We start from the raw sequence: 26,991 nt of genomic DNA on the forward strand, positions 1-26,991 counted from the left end.
GTCTTCTATATATCTTACTCTGTCTGATATGAGAGAATTAGGGTAAGAAATACTCCTAAAAGCAAGTTGACCATTTAAAAGTTACCGGTTAATTTCACTTGAAAAGTTTTTATAAACTCATATTACAAACAAGATTATAATAAAGTAACATTATGGAAAGCAATATACACGTTTCTGGCATGAAGATTAAAAAGTCCAGAAAAATAAATATCACAAAGTTAACCATGGTTTTCTTTGGCAGAAACATTATGGGATGATCTTTCTTTTTATCCTTTATGCTTTTCTACATTTCTGCTATTTTTGAAAAGGAAATATGTTACTTTTTCAATTGGAAAAAATAATACAGCTATTTTTTTTAAGAGACAGTTATGGCTAAGGATTAATACTTACCTGTATCAATTAACAAACCTATTTTTACTGGGTTAGGAATGGCTCCATTATCAGTAACAGGAAGACAAATCGCAGTTACTAAAAATAGAGCTAAAAGCTCTGTCAAATTTCCTACATTGGAATTATGTTAATCACTAGGCAGAAAAAATGCTTATTAAAAAACTATATTAAGACAGTGAAGGGTTACAAAGACATACCCCTAACACATTGGTTCTTAAAAGTAGCAGTAGATGAGTCCTATGTAACCACTAGGGGATCTGTAAGATGGTACAGAATTAAAGACACATAAAAATATATGGATTGGTTAGAGTTTATTTTTCATTGCACACAAAAATAAAATATGCCCATAAAGTAAAGTCCAACAAGACTGTTCATGACGGTAAGTGAGAAAGTTTGAAATGGACTGTCTGAAAAAGAACAAAGTACTTTATGGACTCTCAAATTAAAGATGGTCATTTCTTATTCACTTTAGCAAAAGATTAAATTCTTTGTCTAATTGTGAAGGTATGTACATCTTTACACTTGTTATACACTTTTAAAAGTCTTTACTATTGTTAAAATTATATTATTGATAGACACATTGTTAAAACTATAGCATGCTTTCTAGAATGTGAAGATAGTAACATGTACTCAACAAAATTTCATGTGACAGACTGATTTTCCTGGCTACAGAAAGCAGCTTTATGTTTCCAGGACTTCCAGGAATCGAGGTGTTCCACACAACTGAATATTTCAGATAAGAGAATCTTATCTTTAATTGATTAAAATGATTATTATTTTTACCAATTAGGTTAGACTCATTGCCCATTCTCTGCCTTATTAAACAATAAATACCACCTAAACTTTTCTTAGTGAATCAGGGTCATTATAATGAGTATCAATAACTTTAATATTGACATGCTCTCAGAATATAGTAAAGTGTCTGCAGCAAATTAATCCATAATATTCCACTACTTCGTTCTGTGTTTCTTTACCTAGTATCAAGTGGTCGGCTATCGCTTCTTCCTGCTGCCAGAATGAATGTTCCTAGCTGTGTCTTTCTCTCTCAGAAATTTAAAAATTTTGTATTATTTTTTTTAGCCCAATAAAACAGTGGGCTAAAAAGATTCATAGGCTAGGCAGTGCCCTGGTTTTTCTTTTGCTTGTTTATTTATTTATTTTTTAATTCTTGAGATATACCATAAAAATTTGCCCTTTTAAAAGGTATTCTCCCTCACTTTTACTATCCTTTAATCTGTTTTGAACTTAGAACCAGCTAATCAATTTGTTAGCACCATGGCCAAAGAAAGAATAAACAGACTAATACTGACGGCTGGCCTGAGAGGCTTTCGGAGTCAAGGGCAAATGTACTTTCACTTTTCCATGTAAATTACATCTAAAGTTAACATGTAGAGTAAGAACAGACTATGGGAAAACTGGGTCTGAAATGTTTAGCCTCCAAGAAAAAAATGATGACTCAAGGGTACCTGAAGAAAGTTAAGTGCTTTGGAAAAAAGGACCAGTTTGCTCAAAGAGAGGAATTAATTCTGTGGAGTATCAGGCACAACACAGAGCTAACATCCCCAAAGGGTTTCTGTTTCTTATAAAAACCAAGATTAAGGCAGTTTAACATTATATGTTAGATAGATGAAAAGTAGTCAAAACCGATATACTTTTACAACCTATCAAGCCTGAAGTGCCCTAGTCTGACTTAATCCAGCATTACAAAAGGTGGTTTGAAGAAACCTGAAAGGGCCCAGTGCAATTTGAGAGGTACTAAGCACCTCAGGGACGTGTTTCATGGTGACGCTTTAAAATTCCCTCTTGATTTACAGGCTCAGATCGCCCTTCCTCCTCTACTTTCTGGCACTAGTCATAGAGCAGGTATTGTGTGCTTAGAACTTTGAAAAGAGGACCTGACACCTTATCTCCCTAGAGCTGATTAGAGACTGTCTAAACCTGTATCCCTATGTGACTATTTTCAGTTTGGTACTAGTTTTGATAAGATGAAACTTAATGAAACCTAGAAAGGACTTAGAGACATAATTTAACTAAAAGGATTATATAGTTTATTAAAGAACTTGACAGAGCCAACACAGGAAACCAGCTCTATCTCCAATTAACTATCATTCTTACTCAAAATTTATTATCCCCCACAAAAGTCCTATGCACAGGCCCGGAGGATTTACAGTGGGACTAAAGAGACTCCCAGGCTGTAAACAGGATTGTCCTGCAGTACGTCTCTTTTGACATTGCTGGTATCTAAAGTAAAACACCACATTCCTTGTTTACCTAACTTGGGGTGTTAGAGCCTACTGCAGATTCTGTATTCAACTAAGAAATGGAACTGTTTTGAATTTTAGAGTCAAATTTCATGCTACTATAAAAAATTGTAATTATATGACTATAATAATGGTTTTACTCTTTGACATTCTATTCGTTGTATTTCCTGAAACCTTCTTTTATACATTATCTGAAGCCTTTAAAAAGTCAACCAATGGCACAACAATGGTAAAAATTATGAAGTTATATTTACATAATGCTTGTCTTTTTATATAGAAGTATAATTCTATCTATTATCTGACAATATCCCTGTGATATGAGAAACAGCAGATCTTGAGCTTTACTGGTAAGACTGAAGAGAAGATGGATGGTCCCATAAACATTTTACTACATAGAGAAGCTTTTTTCTACATTGGTGTTAATAAGATTAATACATTGACTCAATTATAAGTGTATGCTTTCTTACTAGGGCAGAGATGTTAAGCGGTTTTTGGGTTATAGATTAGTCTTCCTTCTGAGGGGCAGCTTTGTTGAGGCATAACTGGTGTACAGAAGAGTGGCACAGGATTGGATGTGTACAGTTTGATGGGTTTGGATGTGTGCATACTCCCATGGCACTCTCATCACAATCAGGTAATACCAAATGGCTATGTATTTAGGATTGCTCAAAAGTAGAGGGTCCAGTGTATTTACTGATGTAAAAACAACAATCTCTCTTTCAAATGACTTTTAATTATTTTATTTTCTGTCATAATGGAAGTGAAGGTATTAATACAAAGTTTACAGTAAAACAGTAAAAAATAAGAATATCAGATCTTATTATATGGAGAAATAGATGGGTCCTGATTCTAAAGTAACTTACCTGAGACGACAGAATAGATATAGAAGCAGAACTATGGTTAGAATATAAATTCCAAATTATTTATACAAATCTGGCTAAGGATCTAGCCCAAGAAATTGGGTAAAGATTGTAAAACCTAAGGGATATTACTCTGTGATCAAAGGTGATTTCCTAAGATGACAAAAGCCCTGAAGAAAGTATTATGTTAAATGGGAGACCTCTATTTACGTAAGAAAGACAAAACTAAGTATATTAATGCATGGGCATTAGAACACAACGTTTTCTTGTCCTTATAGGGTTTCTTCTTAGGTGCCTTTAATCCAAAGATAATACATTAAATTCTAAAATGAAATGGCAACAGTCAGCAAGTGTTAGACTTGCCATATGAATTTAAAAAATCAGGAAATACTACTGGAAGCTTTACTTAAGAATGTATACAAGTTGACACACACACATCTTTTAGGAAAGAATATGATTATAGAAATGCAACTGTGAAAACACATGAAAGAAACTTTTATTTTGAGATTTTGATTTATGTCATGTTTATATGTAGCCATATTGATTATAGGTTTTAACTGAAACTAACATAGTATTAAAATTCATATTTTCAATTTGTAGTATTTAGATAGGAAACAAAATGTAACCAGGAATAGCTATGTTTTTCTCCTGACAAATTTAAAAGTATTATTTTTATATAACACAGTAAATTTATTAAACGTTTTCTCATTATCTAATTTACTTCTGACAAGAATCTTGAGGGGTGCACAAGGCATTTTATCCCTGGATTTGACAGGAAAACTGAGTCACAAAGGCTTAAATAACTTTACTGATAGTATTTGGAATTAAGAGTCTTAATACTTTCATGTTCATTTTTTGAGAAAATATAATATTCCAAAGCATTCTTATAACTATTAGTGTTACATGTAACGAGCACCTAGTATGACTGTCAAAATTACTATTAAAAATACCAAAATTAATGTATTTTTAGTCTCTTTCTATTAGCAGATGTGGTACATGCATCTAGATGAAAAATTCATATGGAAGAGGTCTATATTACATAACAATTTACTACACACCAAAATATTCACAAAGTTCTTTTAAATATTAATTATTAAGTTTGTTGGCAAATTAAATTGCTAGATTTAGCATATCATGTTCAAAAGACCAAATCATCCAGAGTTGCCATAATATTAAGATAACTTAGTATTGGACTAAAATAAAATGCTTTAATAAAAGCATGATATGTAGCCATACAGCCCAATCAGAAAATCTTTCCTGAATAGGTTCAGGAAGGTATTCAACTCAACTAATGAATAAAGTTATAGAGCCAAGGTCAAATAACACTTTCCAACTGCTTTTCATGTGATTATCTTTCTATGCAAATACATATGAGGACCTTTGGAACCGTTCCCAGAGTTTACGTAGTTCCAACCTTAGAATATCTGTCATCTGGGAAAATACGCTAAGTTCTGACATACATTCAAGGATGCCTATAATTCTACTTTGTTTTCAAAATGCTATGCAGCAAGATGGCTCATGGCATCATTTTTAATGATGGAGAAAAAAGGACAACTAGACTCTTAACTGCTGGTGGGCCTTGAGGGTATTATGCTAAGTGAAATAAGTCAGAGCTAGAAAGTCAAATACTATATGATCTCACTCATAAATAGAATATAAAAGCAACAACACACAAACACATAGAGATAGAGATTGGCTTGGTGGTTACCAGAAGGGAAGTGGGGAGGGAGAGGTGGGCAAGCGTGATTGGCACACATGTATGATGATGGATGGTAATTAGTCTTTGGGTGGTGAACATGATGTAATCTACACAGAAACTGAAATATAATGACATATATGTATATATACACACACAATGTTGTATACCAATGTCATCTCCATTAAAAAAAACTGCATAGGAGCATGTGATTATTAAATATAACGTAGTGTTTACTGAAATTCACAAATCTTTCACAACAATTTCCTATCATCTTATCAGCAGTACTTACCAATTTAAAAAGATCAAAGTAAATTTAGAGGAAATGCAATTCCAAGAAAAAGGTAATCCATAATGCATCATAGAGAGAGCTTAAAAATGAATTTTGTTAAGCATTCTAAGAAGATAGTGATAATACAATATTGCTCCTAATAGCACTCTAAAAAATATTAGAATCAAAATAAAATGGCCAACTTAGTGCCCATATCTTGGTTTCTACAACACTCCACTAAAAGGAACCAAAGTTCCTTGGAGAAGTGTTTGATTCTAGGTCTGGAGAAGGTAAAACACAAGATCAAGCAGGAGCATCTTGGGCCAGAAAGTAAGAAAGTACTCAAAGGACAGGAGCAAGTTGAAAGGACACAGGAGCCAACCTGAAAGAGCTACTAATGGCCAATGCTGGTACTATTTGAACAAGAAAATAAATAATGATAGTTTAGGATTATAACACATAGAATAAAATAAATACCCACAAGTTCATATTGATATAAGTAAGTAAATAAATAAATAATAGAAGAGAGAACTCTCTCTTACAGAATAATTCTAAGTAATAAAAACAGTAGGAATCAGGGAACTAGAAAGTCACCATTAGAACACCACGGTAAACAGTGTTGCCTACGGGCAAGATCCATCAATGGATGCTAAAATTAGTGGAGGAAAGCTTGAAAATCAACAGGATATTTGTATAGTCCCAAAGTATCTTCCCTCAAATACTTATAATCTCACAGGGAAAAAGAGTAACTTTACAATGTAGCAACTCAGCAGACACCACTTTAACCAAGTCATCATGGTAATATCACCAGTAAAATGACAACAGACATTTTGTTATTTCTGATATAATGCACTGGGAAGGACATATCACTTATGCAGCAATTTTTCCAGAAAATAACCTCAATCTAATCTTGACACAACATCAGATAAACTCAAATTGAGACATACTACAAAATACGTAACCAGGATTCTTCAAAGTGTCAGGGTCATGAAAGACAAAGATTGAGCAACTGTCAAAGATCAGAGACTAAGGAGATAATGGAATACGGAATTCTAGATAGAATCACAGAACAGAAAACGGACATAAGTGGGAAAACTGGTGAAATTCTAATAAGGTCTGCAGTCAGGTAATACTATTATATCAACACTAATTGCTTGGTTTGGCTGATTGCACTATAGTTACACAAGACCTTAACATTAAAAGTATATGGAAACTCTACTATTTCTGTAACTTCTTTGTAGGTCTAAAATTATTTCAAAATAAAACAATTTAAAATAAATAAATAAAATGGCTTATTCTGAGACTAGAAGAAAAATATAGCAACCAAATGATCCAATTATTTTGGAAGCTAATTTTAACTGTCATTCAGACAGGGAAAATCCAGGTATTTCTAGATAACATAAGGAAAATGAAATTCAGAAAAGCAATTACGAATACAATGCTCTTTCTAATTATGGCATACAGAAGATTTTAACACGGCTAACTTTTACAGAAATAGACGAAAAGAAGCTCCATAAGAATCTTCTCTTTCATGTTAAGAAATCATTCTTTTATCTCAAATCTTTGTTTACCTAATTGTATTTAGTATTTCAAAGGCAGATAAAGTGACACAGTACTGTTTATTTCTAATATGGGCTTAATCATACAGCACTATTACGGTTGACTAACTACTTGCAATTCTCTCACTCCTACTAGATCATGAACTACGAAGGCAAAAACCATCCGTCTGCTGCCAACTTCACATGCCTAGTCCAGCATGGTTCTTGAGATATGAGGGTACTAATAATTATTAGCTCAAAACTGAATTTAAAAACCTACCCAACAGATCTTTCTAGTTGAAAGGAATTACTTTCATATATTTACAATGCTTATAATTATAAAACACACTCCCCTGGGAAAGTTATATATAAACTTACAGATAAAATAATCCTCATTGTACTTCTTTCAAATCTCAATATTGCCAATATAGCTTGTTACTATTCTGGGTTATATTTTACCTACAAGATCTAGTCACAAATAAGTTGATCCTTTCTTTTAAATTCAGTTTATAATTTGTGTCATTAAGGTGACAACTTTTTTTTAATTGAGGTAACACTTGTCTATAACATTATACAGATTTCGGGGTGTACAACATTACATTTCCACTTCTGTATACACTATACTGTGTTCTCTACCAAAAGTCTAGTTTCTATTTATCACTGTACCAATGTCCCCCTTTACCCCTTTTGTCTTCCACCCACCCCCTTCCCCTCTGGTAACCACAAATCTGTTCTCTGTGTTTGTCTGTTGTTGTTTCCATCTTTTTCAAATGAGTGAAATCATATGGTATTTGTCTTTCTCCATCTGACTTATTTTGCTTAGAATAATACCTTCAAGGTCAATCCATGTTGTTGTAAATGGCAAGATTTCATCTTTTTTTTTTTTAATGGTTGAGTAGTATTCCATTATATACATATACACCACATCTTCTTTATTCATTTGTCCATTGATGGGCACTTAGGTTGTTTCCATGTCTTGGCTACTGTAAATAATGCTATCTTGGCTATTTTAAACAGTGCTGCAATGAACATAGGGGTGCATATATCTTTTTGAATTAGTGTTTTATATTCTTTGGATAAATACCTGGAGGTGGAATAGCCGGATCATATGGTAGTCCTATTTCTAATTTTTTGAGGAATCTCCTTATTACCACTTCCATAGTGGCTGCACCAATTTACACTCCTACCAGCAGTGTACAAGGGTTTTCTCCACATCCTCTCCAACACTTGTTATTTTTCGTCTTTTTAATAATAGCCATTTTGACAGGCATGAGGCAACATCTCATTGTGATTTTCATTTTCATTTCCTTAATAATGAGTGATGTTGAACATCTTTTCATGTGCCTTTGGCCATCTGTTCATCTTCCTTGGAAAAATGTCTGTTCAGATCCTCTGCCCTTTTATTTTATTTTATTTTTTTGAGGAAGATTAGCACTGAGCTAACATCCTCGGCCAATCCTCCTCTTTTTGCTAAGGAAGATTGGCCCTGAGCTAACATATGTGCCCATCTTCCTCTATTTTATAAGTGGGACACCTGCCACAGCATGGCTTGATAAGCAGTGTGTAGGTCCGCACCCAGGATCAGGGCCAGCAAACTCAGGGTCACCGAAGTGGAGCATGCGAACTTAACCACTGGGCTGGCCCTGCTCTGCTCACTTTTCAATCAGGTTGTCTGTATTTTTATTGTTGAGTTGCATGAGTTCTTTAGACATTTTGAATATTAACTCCTTATCAGATGTATGATTTGCAAATATCTTTCAATTGGTAGGTTATCTTTCTGTTTTGTTGATGGTTTCCTTTGCTGTACAGAAGCTTTTTAGTTTGATGTTGTCCCATTTATTTATTTTTGCTTTTGTTTCCCTTGCCAGGGGAAACATATCCAAAAAGATATTGCTAACACTGATGTCAAAGAGCATATCATCTATGTTTTCTTCTAGGAGTTTTATGGTTTCAGGTCTTCCATTCAAATCTTTAATCCATTTTGAGTTTATTTATTTTTATATGGTGTAAGATAATGGCCTACTTTCATTCTACTGCATCTGGCTGTCCAGTTTTCCCAACACCATTTATTGAAGAGACTTTCCTTTCTCCATTGTTTGTTCTTGTTTCCTTTGTAGAAAATTAGCTGTCCATAGATGTGTGGGTTTCTTTCTGGGCTCTCGATTCTGTTCCACTGATCTGTGTGTCTGTTTTTTGCCAGTACCATGCTGTTTTGATTACTACAGCTTTGTAGTATACTTTGAAATCAGGGAGTGTGATACCTCCAGCTTTGTTCTTTGTTATCAGGATCGCTTTGGCGATTTGGAGTCTTTTGTTGTTCCATATACATTTTAGGATTCTTTGTTGTATTTCTGTGAAAAATGTCATTGGGCTTGTGATTGCTTTAGGTAACATGGACATTTTAACTAAGTTAATTCTTCCAACCCATGAGCACAGAATATCTTTCCACTTCTCTCTGTTTTCTTCAATTTCTTTCAACAATGTCTTATAATTTTCAGTGTATAGGTCTTCTACCTACTTGGTTAAATTTATTCCTAGGTATTCTACTCTTTTTGTTGCAATTGTAAATGGGATGGTTTTCTTGATTTCTCTTTCTGTTAGATTGTTGTTAGTGTATAGAAACATACTGATTTTTATATGCTGATTTTGTATCCTGTAAGTTTACTGTAAAACTAATAGTTTTTGGGTGAATTCTTTAGGTTTTCTATATATAGAATCATGTCGTCCACAAAAAGTGACAATTTTACTTCTTCTGTAACAATTTGGATAACTTTTATTTCTTTTTCTTGCCAAATTCCTCTGGCTAGGACTTCCAATACTATGTTGAATAAGAGTGGTGAGAGTTGTTTTGTTACTGTTCTTAGAGGGATAGCTTTCAGTCTCTCATCATTGAGTATGATGTTGGCTGTGGATTTGTCAAATATGGCCTTTATTATGTTAAGGTACTTTCTTTCTACACCCATTTTATTGAGAGTTTTTATCACAAATGGATGCTGAATCTTGTCAAATGCTTTCTTTGCATCTATTGAGATGATCATGTGGTTTTTACTATTTATTTCTTAATGTGGTGTATTATGTTGATTGATTTATGGATGTTGAATCATCCTTGCATCCCCGGAATAAATCCCATTTAATTGTGGTGTATGAGCTTTTTAATATATTCTTGTATTGTTTGTTAATATTTTGTTGAGGATTTTTTTTCTTTTTCTGTTTTTTTTTTGAGGAAGATTAGCCCTGAGCTAACATCTGCCACCAATCCTCCTCTTTTTGCTGAGGAAGACTGGCCCTGAGCTAACATCCACGTCCATCTTCCTCTACTTCATATGTGGGATGCCTGCCACAGCATGGCTTGACAAGCAGTGTGTAGGTCTGCACCTGGGATCCAAACCGGCAAACCCCAGGCAGCTGAAGCGGAACGTGTGAAGTTAACCGCTGTGCCACTGGGCTGGCCCCTTGTTGAGGACTTTTGTATCTATGTTCATCAGTGACATTGGCCTGTAATTTCCTTTTTTCATATTATCCTTGTCGAGTTTTGGTACCAGGGTGATGTTGGTCTTGTAAAATGAGTTAGAAAGCATCCTCTTCTCTTCAATTTTTTGGAAGAGTTTGAGATAGATAAGCATTAAATCTTCCTTAAATGTTTGGTAGAATTCACCAGAGAAGCCATCTGGTGGCCCTGGACTTTTGTCTTTTGGGAGGTTTTCAATTACTGTTTCAATCTCCTTCTAGTGATCAGTCTATGCAGATTCTCTACTTCTTCTTAATTCAGTTTTGCAAAGCTGTATGATTCTAGGAATTTATTTATTTCTTCTAGGTTATCCAATTTATTGGCATATAGCTTTTCATAGTATTCTCTTATAATCCTTTGGATTTCTTCGGTATCCACTGTAATTTCTCCTCTTTCATTTCAGATTTTATTTATTTGAGCCTTCTCTCCTTTTTTCTTAGTCTGGCTAAAGATTTGTCAATTTTGTTTATCTTTTCAAAGAACCAGCTCTTAGTTTCATCAATCTCTTCTATTGTCTTTTTAGTCTCTATTTTATTTATTTCTGCTCTTATTTTTATTATTTCCTTCCTTCTACTGACCTTGGGCTTTCTTTTCTTCTTTTTCTAGTTTCTTTAGGTAGAATGTTAGACTGTTTACATGAGATTTTTCTTGTTTGCTGAAGTAGGTCTGTATTGCTGTAAACTTCCCTCCGAGTACTGCTTTTGCAGCATCTCATAGATTGTGATGAGTCATGTTTTCATTTTCATTTGTCTTCATGTATTTTTTATTTCTCTTTTTATTTTTTCATTGATCCAACAGTTGTTCAGTAGCATGTTGTCTAGTTTCCATATATTTGTGACTTTTCCAAATTTTTCCTTGTAACTGATTTCTAGTCATAGCATTGTGGTTGGAAAAGACGATTGGGATGACTTCAATCTTCTTAAATTTATTGAGACTTGTTTTGTTTCCCAACATATGGTCTATCTTTGAGACTTGTTTTGTTTCCCAACATATGGTCTATCTTTGAGAATGTTCCATGTGCACTTGAGAAGAATTCGTATTCTGCTGCTTTTGGATGGAATGTTCTCTATATATCTATTAAGTCCATCTGGTCTAATGTTTCATTCAAGGCCAATGTTTCCTGTTGACTTTCTGTCTGGATGATCTACCCATTGATGTAAGCGGGGTGTTAAAGTCCCCTACTAGTATTATGTTGCTGTCAATTTCTCCCTTTAGGTCTGTTAATAATTACATTATATATTTTGGTGCTCCTATCTTAGGAGTATATATATTAATAAATATTATGTCTTCTTGATAGACTGTCTCTTTTATCACTATGTAATGTCAATCTTTGTCTCTTGTTATCTTTTTTGGCTTGAAGTCTATTTTGTCTGATTAAGTATGGCTATACCCGTTTTCTTTTATTTGCCATTTGCTTGAAGTATCATCTTCCATCCCTTCACTCTGAGCCTAGGTTTGTCTTTAGAGATGAGAATGTCTCCTGGAGGCAGCACATTGTTGAGTCTTGCTTTTTAATCCATCCAGCCACTCTGCGTCTTTTGATTGGCGAATTCATTCCATTTACATTTAGAGTGATTATTGATATATGAAGACTTAATACTGCCATTTTATCACTTGTTTGTTGGTTGCTCTACATTCCCATTGTTTCTTTTTCCTTGTGTTCTGTCTGCCATTTCAGTTGGGTGGTTTTCTGTGACATTTTTTTGTCAATTTCCTCTTATTTTAATGTTTTGTGCCTCTGCTCTGAATTTTTGTTTTGTGGTTACCATGAGGTTTGTATAAAAGGTCTCATAGATAAGATAGTCCTTTGTTTGGTGATAGCATATTATCTTCATTTGCCTATGCAAGTTCTATCCCTTTCCTCTTCCCTTTCTATGTTTTTATTGTCACAAGTGATCTCTTTTTATGTTGTGAGTTTGTTACCAAGTTGAAGTGCTTATAGTTATTTTTAATGCTTACTTTCCCTTTAAGCTTTATGTCATAATTAAGTGTTTACTAACCTATTCTGATACAAAGTTGCAATTTTCTGATTATGTCTATCTATTTACCACCTTGCTCAAAATTTAGTATACCTTTGCCTTTTAGTTTCAGGAGGGCTCACTTCAACATTTCTTGTAAGGTAGGTCTACTGGTGACGAACTCCCTCAGCTTTTGTTGTCTGGGAAAGGCTTTATTCCTCCTTCATGTCTGAAAGATAACTTTACTGGATAGAGTATTCTAGGCTGACAGTTTTCATCTTTCAATATTTTGAATATATCATTCCACTCTCTCCTGGCCTGTAGAGATTCTGTTGAGAAATCTGCTGATAGACTAATGGGGATTCTTTTATGGGTTACTGTTCTTTTTTTCTTCTTCCTTGGCTGCCTTTTGTATTCTTTCTTTGTCATTGACTTTAGACAGTTTTATTATCATGTGTCTTGGAGAAGCTCTTTTTGCATTGAGATAATCAGATGTTCTATTAGCTTCATGGATTTGTATACCCAGTTCTTTCCTCAGGTTTGGGAAGTTCTCAGTTCTTACTTCTTTTTTAAGCTCCCTGCTTCCTTCTCTCTCTCTTCTCCTTCTGGGATACCCATTATCCTTATGTTGTCTTTTCTAATGGAGTGGGACAATTCTCATAAAATTTCTACATTAAAAAAAACCTTAATTCCCTCTCCTCTTCTACTGGCATCATTTCTAGGTTTCTATCTTTCATCTCACTGATTCTCTCTTCTACATGGTCTGCTTTAGTTCCAATGCTTTCTAATGCATTTTCTCATCTTATTTATTGAGTTCTTCAGCTCCAGATTTTGTTTGGTTCTTTTTCAGGGTTTCAATCTCTTTGGTAAAGTATACCTTATGTTCATTGTTTTTATTCCTGAGCTCACTGATCTGCCTTTCTGAATTTCCATGTAGCTCATTAAGTTTCTTCTTGACAGCTATTTTGAATTGTTTATCAATTAGATCATACTCTTCCATGACTTTATGTTTGGTTTCTGGAGAACTGTTATTTTCTTCTTGTGATGCTGTGTTACTATGGCTTTCCCTGGTGCTGGCTGAATTATTCCTCTGCTGGTGCTTTTGTTGTAGTGAACACTTTTCTTATTTAAGTATAGTTTTGTTTGTTTTGATTCCAACTATTCAACGCATTGGAAATTAGGTGCTTTATTATTATTATTATTGAGGTTATGATAGTTTACAACATTGTGAAATTTCAGTTGTACATTATTATTTGTAAGTCACCATATAGGTGCACCCCTTCAATCTTTGTCCCCACCCCTCACCCCCCCTTCCTCCTGGTAACCACTAAATAGTTCCCTTTGTCCCTGTGTTTGTTTATCTTCCACATATGAGTGAAGTCATACAGTGTTTGTCTTTCTCTATCTGGTTTATTTCACTTAACATAATACCCTCAAGGTCCATCCATGTTGTTGTGAATGGGACAATTTTGCCATTTTTTATTAGAGGCCTTTCTTTTATTTTTCAGTAGGTGGTGCTATAGCACTAGTTTTTGTTTTTTCTCACCTGAGCTGCCTCTGACTACATTTGAGGATCAGCGCTGTCCACCTTCCAACTGCCTCTAATAGGTGTGTTCGTCAGTAATCTTGCTGTCGCTGCCTGTGCCTCCAGGGGTCACTGATGCCTTGCTGTTGCCAGTGTTGCTGTGGTTGCTGGCTTCACCTCTCGGGCTACAGGGATGAAAGATGCCTCTGCCACATGAGGGATCACGTGGGTCAGAAGTTCCACCGCCATAGGGGAGTGGCGGGGGAGGGAGTTGGGTATGCAGGGCTCTGCTTTCACTGTTGCCCATTTCCTTGTGGCCCCAGGGGTTGCTTTGGTTGGGAGTTCGGATTTGTGTGTGCTCCTCCTCTGGTGCTACCAGGCTCTGAGCCATGGCTTGGGGCCTGGGATGGTGGAGCTCTGCCTCTGCTGCTGCTTCACTCCTTGTCACCACAACTGCCAGTGTGGCTAGGAGGCTGGAGTTGTGCATGCACCTCCACTGCCCCCCATTGGATTCTCTGGGGCTGGGGGTGGCTGGCTCAGTTGTTGCAGCCAGGGGGCCAGGATCCTGTGCACTGCCTCTGCTGTTCCCCCAGCTGGCCTCCTCTATGTGCTCTAATTCACCCACCCATATATGCACCCAAGTGTAGATCTCTCCAGAATTCTGATATGTTGGGCAGTTTAGCTTTTGTTGGGTTATGTATGTTTTACTTGCTGTAGGTTGAAGAAGTGAGACAAAAGGATCCTCTCATGCAGCCATGAAGATGACTTCTTATCAAGTTAACTTCTAAATAATTAGTTTCATTAAAATATATTCCAGAGATTTAGTGAGAAGGGGCGGAGCAAAATGGCAGGGTGAGCAGACCCGGGATTCTCTCCCCTCCAAAATACAACAAAAGATTGGAAAAACTGAATTTCAGAGAATAAATCTAATGCCAACACGTTAGAGACCTACAATGCCAAGAAGGTGGAGAACATAGACCTTGCTGACAGCCTCCGAGGAGCTGGAACGGGTAGGAGAGAACGTCGCTCCCTCCCCTAGAGTCTGCGATGCATGCTGCGCGGGTCCAGGAAGGAGCGGGGGAGGGGCTGCACGACCCAGGGATCATCCAGGACTCCTGCTGCTGGTTCAGTGGAAACACCCTGACAGGGGAAAGCTTCCATGCATGGGGACCCCATAAACCCAGGGCCTCAGAAGACCAGAGAACAGAACTGATCTGAATCCAGATTGGCGTGCGAGAATAGCAGCCCCTCCCTCACAGAAAAGCGCACTGGGCACTGCCATCTTGCCCTAAGGCAGAGAGCTCAGAACACGGGGCTCTAGACTCCCCATCTAGTGGCGACAGGCTGTAACTGCAACGAATTCTACCACCATGCGAAAAAATTGCTCCTCTACCATTCAGCAATTTATAAAAGCCCCAGACCAGAAGGAAAACAATAAAAACAGAGAATTAAGTCCTGAGGACTTGGAATTAGGTAAACTAAGTGATAATGAGTTCAGAGCAGCTATAATCAAAAAACTCAATGTGGTAGAGAGAAAGATAGAGAAACAAGCCAATGAGTTCTGGAGTTACTTCACAAAAGAGATTGAAATTATAAAGAAGAATCAAACAGAATTACTAGAGATGAAAAACACAATGGACCAGATAAAACAGAATATGGATTTCCTGAATGCCTGCATAGACACCATAGAAGAGCAAATTAACATAATTGAAGATAGACAGGCTGAACGGCTCCAGACAGAGGAAGAAAGAGAACTAAGAATAAGAAAAAAATGAGGAAAATCTCCGAGAGATAGTGGATTCAATGAGGAGTAAGAACTTAAGGATCATAAGAATTCCCGAGAACGTGGAAAAGGAAAATGGAGCAGAAAGTGTGCTTAATGAAATTATAGAAGAGAACTTCCCAAATCTAGGGATTGACGGAGAAATGTGTGTAGAGGAAGCTTTCAGATCTCCTAGATTTGTCAATGTAAAAAGACTTACTGCAAGGCACATAGTAGTACAATTGGCAAGAAGGAAAGATAAAGAAAGAATACTCAGGGAAGTAAGAAAAAAGAAGAGAATAACCTACAAAGTAGGTCCTATCAGACTTTCAGTGGATTTCTCTACAGAAACCTTACAAGCTAGGAGAGAGTGGAGTGATATATTCAAAGCTTTAAAAGATAAAAATCTTCAGCCAAGAATACTCTATCCAGCAAGAATTTCCTTCAGATATAAGGGAGAAATTAAATCTTTTCCAGACAAACAAAAGTTAAGGGAATTTGTAACTAAAAGCCCTCCACTACAAGAAATCCTCAAGAAGGCTCTCAGACCTGAAAAAACAAAGAAGGGAGAAAGGGGTCACAAAACAGAGACTAGGGAGACCGATGGATAGAACCAGAACAGGATAGCAAATATTCAATTATAGCATTAGGGTAAAGGTAAGGAAACTACCAAAGCAAGGACGATCTTATCACTCTAACTACAAATTCATAACACGAGTTGGAATAAGAAATGAAAATAATTATTTAGGAGGGGAAGAGCAAAGGGTCTAAATCAGTATAGGCCAAGTAAGTAAGACACCACCTGAGAATAGACTACATTATACATGAGATTCTAAATACAAACTTCAGGGTAGACACTAAACTAAAAAACAGAACACAGTCAAAAAACATAAATAAGGAAAAAAATCTAAGAAACCCAGCACAAGAAATTGCACTATTAAATGGGTAGGCTAAAGCACACAGGAAAAGAAACACAGGAAAACAAGATAATGAGCAACAGATTGACAGCATCAAGTCCACATGCGTCAATAATCACTCTCAATGTGAACAGATTGAACACTCCAATAAAAAGACACAGAGTGGCAAAATGGATTAAAGAACAAGATCCAACACTTTGTTGCCTCCAGGAAATGCACCTCAGCCCCAAGGACAAACACAGGCTCAGAATGAAGGGGTGGAGGACAATACTTCAAGCTAATAGCAAACAAAAAATGTCAGGTGTTGCAATTCTTATATCAGACAAAGTGGATTTCAAAATAAGACAGGTAAAGAGAGACACAGAGTGACAATATACAATGATCAAAGAGACACTTCATCAAGAAGAAATAACGCTTATAAATATCTATGCACCCAACACAGGAGCACCAAGATTCATAAAGCAACTATTAACAGACCTAAAGGAAGATGCTAAAAACAATACAATAATAGTAGGGGACCTCAACACCCCACTCACATCAATTGACAGATCATCCAGACAGAAAATCAACAAGGAAATAGTGGAGCTAAATGAAAAACTAAAACAATTGGACTTAATAGACATACATAGATCACTTCACCCTAAAACAGCTGAATACACACACATTCTTCTCAAGTGCACACGGAACATTCTCAAGGATAGACCATATGTTGGGAAACAAGGCAAGCCTCTACAAATTTAAAAAAATTGAAATAATAACAAGCATCTTCTCCGATCATAATGCTATAAGGCTAGAAATTAATTACAAGAAAAAAGCTGAGAAAGGCACAAAGATGTGGAGACTAAACAACACACTACTGAACGAGCAGTGGATCATTGAAGAAATTAAAGAAGCCATCAAAAAATACCTGGAAACAAATGAAAATGATAACATGTCATACCAACTCATATGGGATACAGCAAAAGCTGTATTAAGAGGAAAATTCATCGCAATACCGGCACATCTTAACAAACAAGAAAAATCCCAAATAAGCAATCTTAAACTACACATAACTGAACTAGAGAAAAAAGAACAAATAAAGCCCAAAGTCAGCAGAAGGAGAGAAATAATAAAAATCAGAGCAGAAATAAATACTATTGAAATGAAAAAGGCAGTAGAAAGGATCAATGAAACAAAGAGCTGGTTCTTTGAGAAGATAAATAAAATTGACAAACCACTAGCCAGACTTACAAAGAAAAAAAGGGAGAAAGCTCAAATAAACAAAATCAGAAATGAAAGAGGAGAAATAACAACAGACTCTGCAGAAATACATTATAAGAGAATTATAAGAGGATTATAAGAGAATACTATGAAAAACTCTGCGCCAACAGAATGGATAACCTAGAGGAAATGGACAAATTCTTGGACTCCTACAATCTCCCAAAGCTCACTCAAGAAGAGGCAGACAATTTGAACAGACCAATCACAAGGAAAAAGATTGAAACAGCAATCAAAAACATCCCAAAGAATAAAACCCCAGGACCAGATGGCTTTCCTGGGGAATTCTACCAAACTTTCAGAGAGGATTTAATACCTATCCTTTTCAAGCTATTCCAAAAAGTTAGGGAAGATGGAACGCTTCCTAACACATTCTATGAGGCCAACATCACGCTGATACCAAAACCTGACAAGGATACCACGAAAAGAGAACTACAGGCCAATATCACTGATGAACATAGATGCAAAAATTCTAAACAAAATTTTGGCAACCAGAATTCAGCAATTGATCAAAAGGATCATACATCATGATCAGGTGGGATTCATACCAGGGACACAGGGATGGTTCAACAGCCGCAAATCAAACAACGTGATACACCACACCAACAAACTGAGGAATAAAAACCACATGATCATCTCAATAGATGCAGAGAAGGCATTTGACAAGATCCAACAGCCATTTATGACAAAAACTCTGAACAAAATGGGCACAGAAGGAAACTACCTCAACATAATAAAGGCCATATATGACGAACCCATAGCCAACATCATACTCAATGAGCAAAAACTGAACGCCATCACCCTGAAAACAGGAACGAGACAAGGATGCCCTCTATCACCACTCTTATTTAACATAGTACTGTAGGTCCTGGCCAGAGCAATCAGGCAAGAAAAAGGAATAAAAGGAATCCAAATAGGGAGGGGAGAAGTGAAACTCTTGCTGTTTGCAGACGACATGATCTTATATATAGAAAACCCCAGAGAATCCATTGGAAAACTCTTAGAAGTAATCAACAACTACAGTAAAGTTGCAGGGTACAAAGTCAATTTGCATAAATCAGTAGCATTTCTATACTTTAATAATGAACTAACAGAAAAAGAACTCACGAACACAATACCATGCACAATCGCGACAAAAAGAATAAAATACCTTGGGGTAAATTTAACTAAGGAAGTCAAGGACCTATATAATGAAAATTACAAGGCCTTTTTGAGAGAATTGGATGACGACATAAGAAGATGGAAAGACATTCCATGTACATGGATTGGAAGAATAAACATAGTTAAAATGTCCGTTCTACCTAAAGCAATCTACAGATTCAATGCCATCCCAATCAGAATCCCAATGACATTCTTTACAGAATTAGAGAAAGAATCCTAAAATTCATATGGGTCAACAAAAGACCCCGAATTTCTAAAGCAATCCTGAGAAAAAAGAACAAAAGGGGAGGCATCACAGTCTCTGACTTCAAAACACACTACAAAGCTACAGTAATCAAAACAGCATGGTACTGGTACAAAAACAGGTGCACAGATCAATGGAACAGAATTGAAAGCCCAGAAATAAAACCACACATCTATGGGTAGTTTATCTTCGACAAAGGAGCTGACGGCATACAATGGAGAAAAGAAAGTCTTTTCAACAAATGGTGCTGGGAAAACTGGAAAGCCACATGTAAAAGAATGAAAATTGACCATTCTTTCTCACCATTCACCAAAATAAACTCAAAATGGATCAAAGGCCTAAAGGTGAGACCTGAAACCATAAGAGTTCTAGAAGAAAATGTAGGCAGTACACTCTTTGACATCAGTATTGAAAGGACTGTTTCACACACCATGTCTTCTCAGAGAAGGGAAACAATAGAAAGAATAAACAAATGGGACTTCATCAGACTAAAGAGCTTCTTCAAGGCAAATGAAAACAGGATTGAAACAAAAAAACAACCCACTAACTGGGAAAAAGTATTTGCAAGTCATATATCTGACAAAGGCTTAGTAGCCATAATATATAAAGAACTCTCACAACTCAACAACAAAAAATCAAACAACCCGATCAAAAAATGGGCTGGAGATATGAACAGACATTTCTCCAAAGAATATATACGGATGGCCAATAGGCACATGAAAAGATGCTCATCATCGCTGATCATCAGGGAAATGCAAATCAAAACTACACTAAGATATCACCTTACACCCATTAGAATGACAAAAATATCTAAAACTAATAGCAACAAATGTTGGAGAGGTTGTGGAGAAAAAGGAACCCTCATACACTGCTGGTGGGAATGCAAACTGGTGCAGCCACTATGGAAAATAGTATGGAGATTCCTCAAAAAATTAAAAATAGAACCACCATACGATCCAGCCATCCCACTACTGGGTATTTATACAAAGAGCTTAAAGTCAGCAATCCCAAAAGTCCTATGTACCCCAATGTTCATTGCAGCATTATTTACAATAGCCAAGACATGGAAGCAACCTAAGTGCCCATCAACAGATGAATGGATAAAGAAGATGTGGTACATATATACAATGGAATACTACTCAGCTGCAAAACAGAACAAAATCATTCCATTTGTAATAACATGGATGGACCTTGAGGGAATTATGTTAAGTGAAATAAGCCAGCTAGAGAAGGATAATCTGAGTATGACTCCACTCATATGAGGAATTTAAAAATATGGACTAAGAGAACAGTTTAGTGGATACCAGGGGAAAGGTGGGGTGGGAGGTGGGCACAAAGGGTGAAGTGGGGCACCTACAACACGAATGACAAACATTAATGTACAACTGAAACTTCACAAAATTGTAATTTATCATTAACTCAATTAAAAAAAAAAGAATTTAGCAACCCACCTCATAAACGGTACCATTAACTTCTTATTTCCCAGGTGGATTACAAAACTGCCCCCTGACAGATTGGGACACAGTAAACAAGTAAACTCTTCCTTTTTGTAAAAACTCAAAACAAACAAACAAACAAACAAAAAATATATTCCAGAGAATTCAAGTTCTTCATCAAGTACCTGCCTTTGCTATAGGTGTACTTGGGGATGTGATGCAAATAATCTAAGAACTGTGCGCTTTAAATAGTGGTACTTTAGATGTGGTATTACTTAGGCTACTTAAAATAAATAATAATAACACCTAGGGCCAAATGCTGTATCACTGTTCTGTATTAGGATACACATTCTTCAAGCCAGATGTTACATCTTATTCTTTGATATATCTCTAGTGACTGTTATAGAACCCAGTAGATAAAAATACTTAATGCTTTCCAAAAGCATGAGAATATAGATGTATACACAAAGCAAATTTGTTAAGCCAAATTTAGTAGACATTATTAAAAGTAACTGAATAAAAGTTCTGATTATAGTCACTGAACCTACAATGTAATTTATTATTGTAATAGATTTGAGGGTTCTAATCTGCTACTTTGGAAACTGAGTATTACATGTTTTATAGCTGGAACAGTTTTACACTAAAGATCTTCACTGAGATTACCTTTTCGAAGCTTTTCTAGCTTTATAAAAATCACAGTGAAATAAAGAACATATTGAACCTGTATGAAAAGTAGGGTATTAATTTGATCAGTTTTTGATCAATTTTATCAATATTTTAGATTTTCTTATCTAAACATGAGTAAAATCAAAAACAAACAGAAAATAGGAGTTTGTATTTAATACTATTCAAACCAATGCACAAAAGTTTACACAAGTTTCAACACCTGGCCTAAATATTTTTCTTAAATGTTTTACAGGGTATGCAATATAAAAAATGAACATTCCATTCTTGTGCACGTCTAGATATGTGCTATGGCAACATTTAAGTTTTGCCTGATGTCAAGTACTCCATTTATTTAGGAACAATAGTTATGATCATGTTTGAATTTACTTCTCAGACAAAAGTCCTAAATGAAAATTTATTTTATTGGCTAAAGAAAGTATTTTTTAAAAAAAGAAAAACTCAACTCAGGAAGGAGGGAGGAGGGAAAGAGGAGAAAAGAAGGAAGGAAGAGGGGAGAGAGGGAAGAAAGAGAAGTAGTGCCAAATCAAAACATAAGCCTGGTAAATGCCCTTACCTTCACTTCTTTTTTCTGCTTGTTTTGCTGCATTTTCTACTTTTTTTTGTTTTGCTGCTAAGAGTTCTCGCTTTAATTGTCTTGCTTCTTTTCTGAGCTCTTCACTATAAAGCAAAAACAATTATATAAGTATATAACATATTGAGAGAGAAAGTCGTTTAGCAAAAACAACTAAATCTGGTTTTCAGGTACACTAAATCTCAAAGAAAAACAAAGTGAATAACGAATTCACTTTGTTTTTGTATATGTATATTTGTGGTATGGAAAATACTTAAAAGGACATTTGAAAAGATGCAACTTTTCACAATAGCAATAGAATATGAATTACTATAAAATATACTCCCTTTCAAGTATATCAGACGAGTAGATAGTGATAAATGACCCATTAGTCTCCCTCCAATTTACTTGCAAATTTAACATTCTAGTTTCAGTTTAATAATTCATGGAGATCCTGAATCAAAACAAAATTTTTAATATAAATACTACTCACTAAACTTGGTCATATACAAAAAGATTTGGCTTAAATCTGGTTGAAGTCCTGATCTGGCAGCAGTAACTACCCTTTATTAAGCAATTATTACATGCTAGGTGAAACACTAAAAATTTTTTAAACTTAGTTTTTTAAACTTGATTTTTTAACCCATTTCATACCACAAATTGACCAATAATTTCCTCTTCTGTGACAACCTACTAGGCTGAGATATTCTAATAATTAATACAATCATATATAAAGGCAAACTGAGACAGAAATCTTAATTTCACTACAAGTCACTAGTTAAGTGACTAGTTTCTACAAGACAGTTTTAGGGCAGGAGATTCAAATTCACTCCTCGGAAAAAATTATTAACTACCCATGTCATGAATCCTTAGGGTCACTTGTGAATAGTCAAAACTAGGCATTTTATATCTGTGAATGTCAAGCATCCACTCTATTTTCAACAAAAGCTAGAATCACACAGACTGAGAACACTGTAGCCCAAGCAGGCACCCCTCTCTGGAAATAGTCTCTAAAGATAGCCAAGCCAAAGTTTAGTGGAATCTTAGTCTAAATAGTTCCATATTGATTCAACCTTTAGTGCTTCACCTTGAAACCCAAATTTCATACTTTTTTTTACCACTGTCCCATATTAGAGTCACCAAACTGGTAGGTCTCTTAATGTGCGTGACTCAGTTCTTTTTATTCTTTTTCATATCAAAGACACACAGTCATATTTTGTATCTGTTTCACCTCCAAGATCCAGAATTCTGAAACTTCCCTCTCTGATTGAAATCCACTATCCTTTTAGCTTTCTCACTCTTTCATGCCTACTGAACCTGTGCTCACTCTTATAATAATGAAAGCCAACTCTTTAACCATAGTTCATGGTCCACCAGCCCTATTCTGACCCCAGTCCACTCCCTGTCCATTCTGTATGCTACGATCAGTCATTTCACTGATGGTCTCACCAGCACCCTTAATTTTCTTGACTTATTTGTCCTTATGAATACATCATAATCACCTAGAGGAACTTGTAAAAACATGTTCCAGGAGACAAATCTCTAGGGAATATGATTTCTTTAAATATGGGGTGCTGCCTGGGGATGTGCCCTGGTGACAAGTTCCCCAGCTGATTCTCATACGCCCTCAGGTTAGGGACCCAATGCATTTGGACCCCACTATAGAAATTATCTTCTCTTTCTTACAACTTCAAGCACTCTTATTTCACTGATCCTTTCATTCAGCCAACAAAAATGCTTGAACTTTCCTGGACTCTGCTTCACTCAAGTAATTATCGTCTTCACAAGTGGACTCCTTGCTTGAAAGAATAGTTTATACATAGAATCTATTTCATCAACCTTTAATTTCTTAATCTCTTGCAATCTCTCCTTCTTATACTCTAGTGAAACTGCTTCTGTATCAACCGCTTGACACAACAGCCTTTTCTCAGTCCTCCTCTTGCTCTTTGGCCTCTCTGTCATTCAGTGATAGTAACCATTCCTTCCTTCTTGAAATTCTACCCCAATCAGACTTATATACCACTTGAGAGTCTTGACTCTCCAATTCTCCTAGTTATTCTTTCTCTTCTCATCCTATAATGTTGGCATTTTTCTCATTTCTATACCCTGTACACTGGCATTTTTGTCTACTTTCATAACATCACCATCACTTTTATATAGGTTATTTCCAAATCTAGATGTTTTGCCCTGATTTTGGTCCTGCATTTCTAACTATCTGGTACTCCATGTACGTTAATGCCATCCAACAGAAATATGAGGTAAGAAACATACAATTTTAAGTCTCATAGCTGTTGCATTAAAAAAATGGCAAAAGTAAACAGGTTAAATTACTTTTAATAACATATTTTAACTCAATATATCTAAAATATTATTTCAACATGCAACCAATATAAAAATATTAATATGGTACTTTACATTCTTTTTTGTACTAAATCTTCTAAATCTAGTGTGTATTTTACACTTACAGCACATCTCAATTTAAGCTAGCAGTGTTTCAAAGGCCCAGATCTAGACGCATAGCAGAGGCTGGACGTCACAATAATTACAAACTGTCTATGTCCAAACTTGAAGTCATCTCCTTCTTATCCAAATCTGTTCCTTCTCCTGAAGTTCCTATTTGATCATGGAACCATATTCCTCCTATTGACCAGACTTTCCATTTTCTCTGGTACTGTTGCCCCTCAGTTGAAATTACTAATTCAATCAACACTTGTTTTCTGAATCACTGCTGAAGTGCGTCATTTTCCAATCTCTCTCACATACAACTGCTCCTCTGACTCTCACCATCAATGCCTAGGTTAGGCTCTCATTATGTATTTCTCAGATAAATGCAATTATTTCCTATTTCTTGAAGTTATATGAGCAGATGGAACAGCAACCACATCTTTGCTCTGTCCACCAAATACTCCTATCTTTTTATTATATCGGCTTACAAATTTTTTCCTTCAGTAAGTAATTCAGGAATTTAGGTGATATTTTCTGAAGGTCTTTGAGGGGAAGATTATTTTGAAAGTTGAGGAGGAAATCCTGCATGATGGCTGAACAAATTAGCCATAAGAGTAATTTGAAGTCTGCAAAACATGAAAAGCCATGAAAGGATATACTATTGCAGAGGCAGTAGAGCACAGTTATTAACAAGACTAACTCTGGATTCAGAAAGTCCTGATTTAAAAACCGACTCCATCATTCATTATCTGGGTGACCTAAGAATAATTACCTAACTTCTCTGAGATTCAGTTTCCTCAACTATAAAATCAGGGTAAGGTATTTAACATATTGGGCACTCAATACATGGTCAAAAAATGGTAGCTACTATTAGATCACATGTTCAAAATAGCACTATGGTTAAGGGCTATTTGTCATGTAGAAATATTTCTCTACTATGTTATTTACTATAAATGAATATTAACTCAACTACATATGGAGACTAACTCTGTTCATAATTTTTAAAAAAGGCAATGAATGCACAATGCTAGCTTCTAAAAATATATCCTTAAATAGTCAAAGATTTAGACACACTACTGAAGTAGCCTTAATAAAATATACAAACTGAACAATGACGAATAAAAACTCAAAAAAGACAAAGTGAGATAGAGAAGGGTAGGTCTATACAGATTATTAAAAAATGCTTTATTATACTGAATTTTTGAAGTGATTAAAGATTTACAACATTGTTAAAATCTTTCAGACTATTCGAACAACATCATTCATTAGTACTTGTGGAATCCATAACTCTTGGAATAAAGTGCAAGTTTTTAAACTAGTCTTTAGATCACAGCCTAACTTTAGGGTTACCAATCTTATATTCTCTAGAATATAATCCTATTCATTGGCACTAGAATATATTTAAATCTGTTAAAATGAGAATGAAAGTTGTAACCCTGGAGTATATATCACCTTACACTACTTACAATGTAGCAAGCATAGAAACTAAGGGCTAGCTTTAGAGTCCAGGAAGCACCTTTCTGGCTCCCTTGGAGCCTCATTTCTGCTCGTATGGTAAAAGAAATGGCTTCTATAAGCTGTTATTAACTCTAAGCTAATTAATTTTTTCCTAACAGGTATGTTTCTAATTTGAATTCATTTGAATTTTAATATAGTTTATATGACATCACCATTATCCCCCAGATAATTGGGCACTGTATACATTTTTTAATCTGGTAAATTTGTAATATGCTCTGCTCCAATGGAAAAAAGAATTCCTTTAAAAAGAAGTCAGCCCAATAAAACATCAGCAGCCTAGAAATTACAGTAACTTTTATATATTTAGTAATAGCAAAGAAATTACTAATTCAATCAACAATTTCTGGAGCATCTAATATTTGTACGGTACCATTCTGAGTGATGGCACAGAAATCAAGATGAATAAGGAGGGAAAGTAACCTAACTTTGTTAGATTCTTTAAATCGGTTACTTCCCACACCCCTTAATCTTCTCAATAACCTGTAATATAGGCATTTTACATGTAAGAAAGATGAGGCTTGAAAGATTAAATAATTATCCTTAAGTCACACAGTCTATCAGCAGTAAGTGATAGAGCCAGAAACTAAAAAAGGGATTGCCTGTATTCTGTCTATGCTCTTTTCATTACGGTAATGAGTACCTTGAGAAAATCTCCAAGGAGCCTAAATTCTAAGGAGGGGCATAAATCGGGTACATAAATAATAACAACAGTACATAATAAAAAGCGGTAACTGGCATGACAAAGAAATGACTGAAGCATTTTGAAATTCAGAGAAGGAAAGATCACTAAAGGCTAAAGAAGGGATGGCTTCAGAGAGGAGGCATTTGAACGGGGCCCTGAAAGATAAATAGGAGTCAGCCACGTGGAGATACAATGAAGAGGCATCCAAGTAGTGTGTTTGAACCCAGACAGGGAAGTGGGAAAACACAGTGTGCTTGTTAAAACATTACGCTACAGCATAAACGATTTAAAGGGGGGTGAGGCTAGAAACAAAAGATAGAGCCAG

At 35.6% G+C, this 26,991-nt stretch overlaps 1 protein-coding gene across 2 annotated transcripts in view; it reads right to left on the reverse strand.

Moving 5' to 3' along the window:
- The window catches only part of CWC27 (CWC27 spliceosome associated cyclophilin), a 221,371-nt gene that overhangs the window by 93,507 nt on the left and 100,873 nt on the right, over window positions 1-26,991 (reverse strand). For both annotated transcript variants that reach the window (XM_070587456.1, XM_070587457.1), the window contains exon 11: window positions 22,025-22,128. In XM_070587456.1, the coding sequence (XP_070443557.1) occupies window positions 22,025-22,128 (104 nt within the window). The remainder of the gene's footprint in view (window positions 1-22,024; window positions 22,129-26,991) is intronic.

The sequence above is a fragment of the Equus przewalskii genome, chromosome 20 (genome assembly GCF_037783145.1).
Source record: "Equus przewalskii isolate Varuska chromosome 20, EquPr2, whole genome shotgun sequence".
NCBI lineage: Eukaryota > Metazoa > Chordata > Mammalia > Perissodactyla > Equidae > Equus > Equus przewalskii.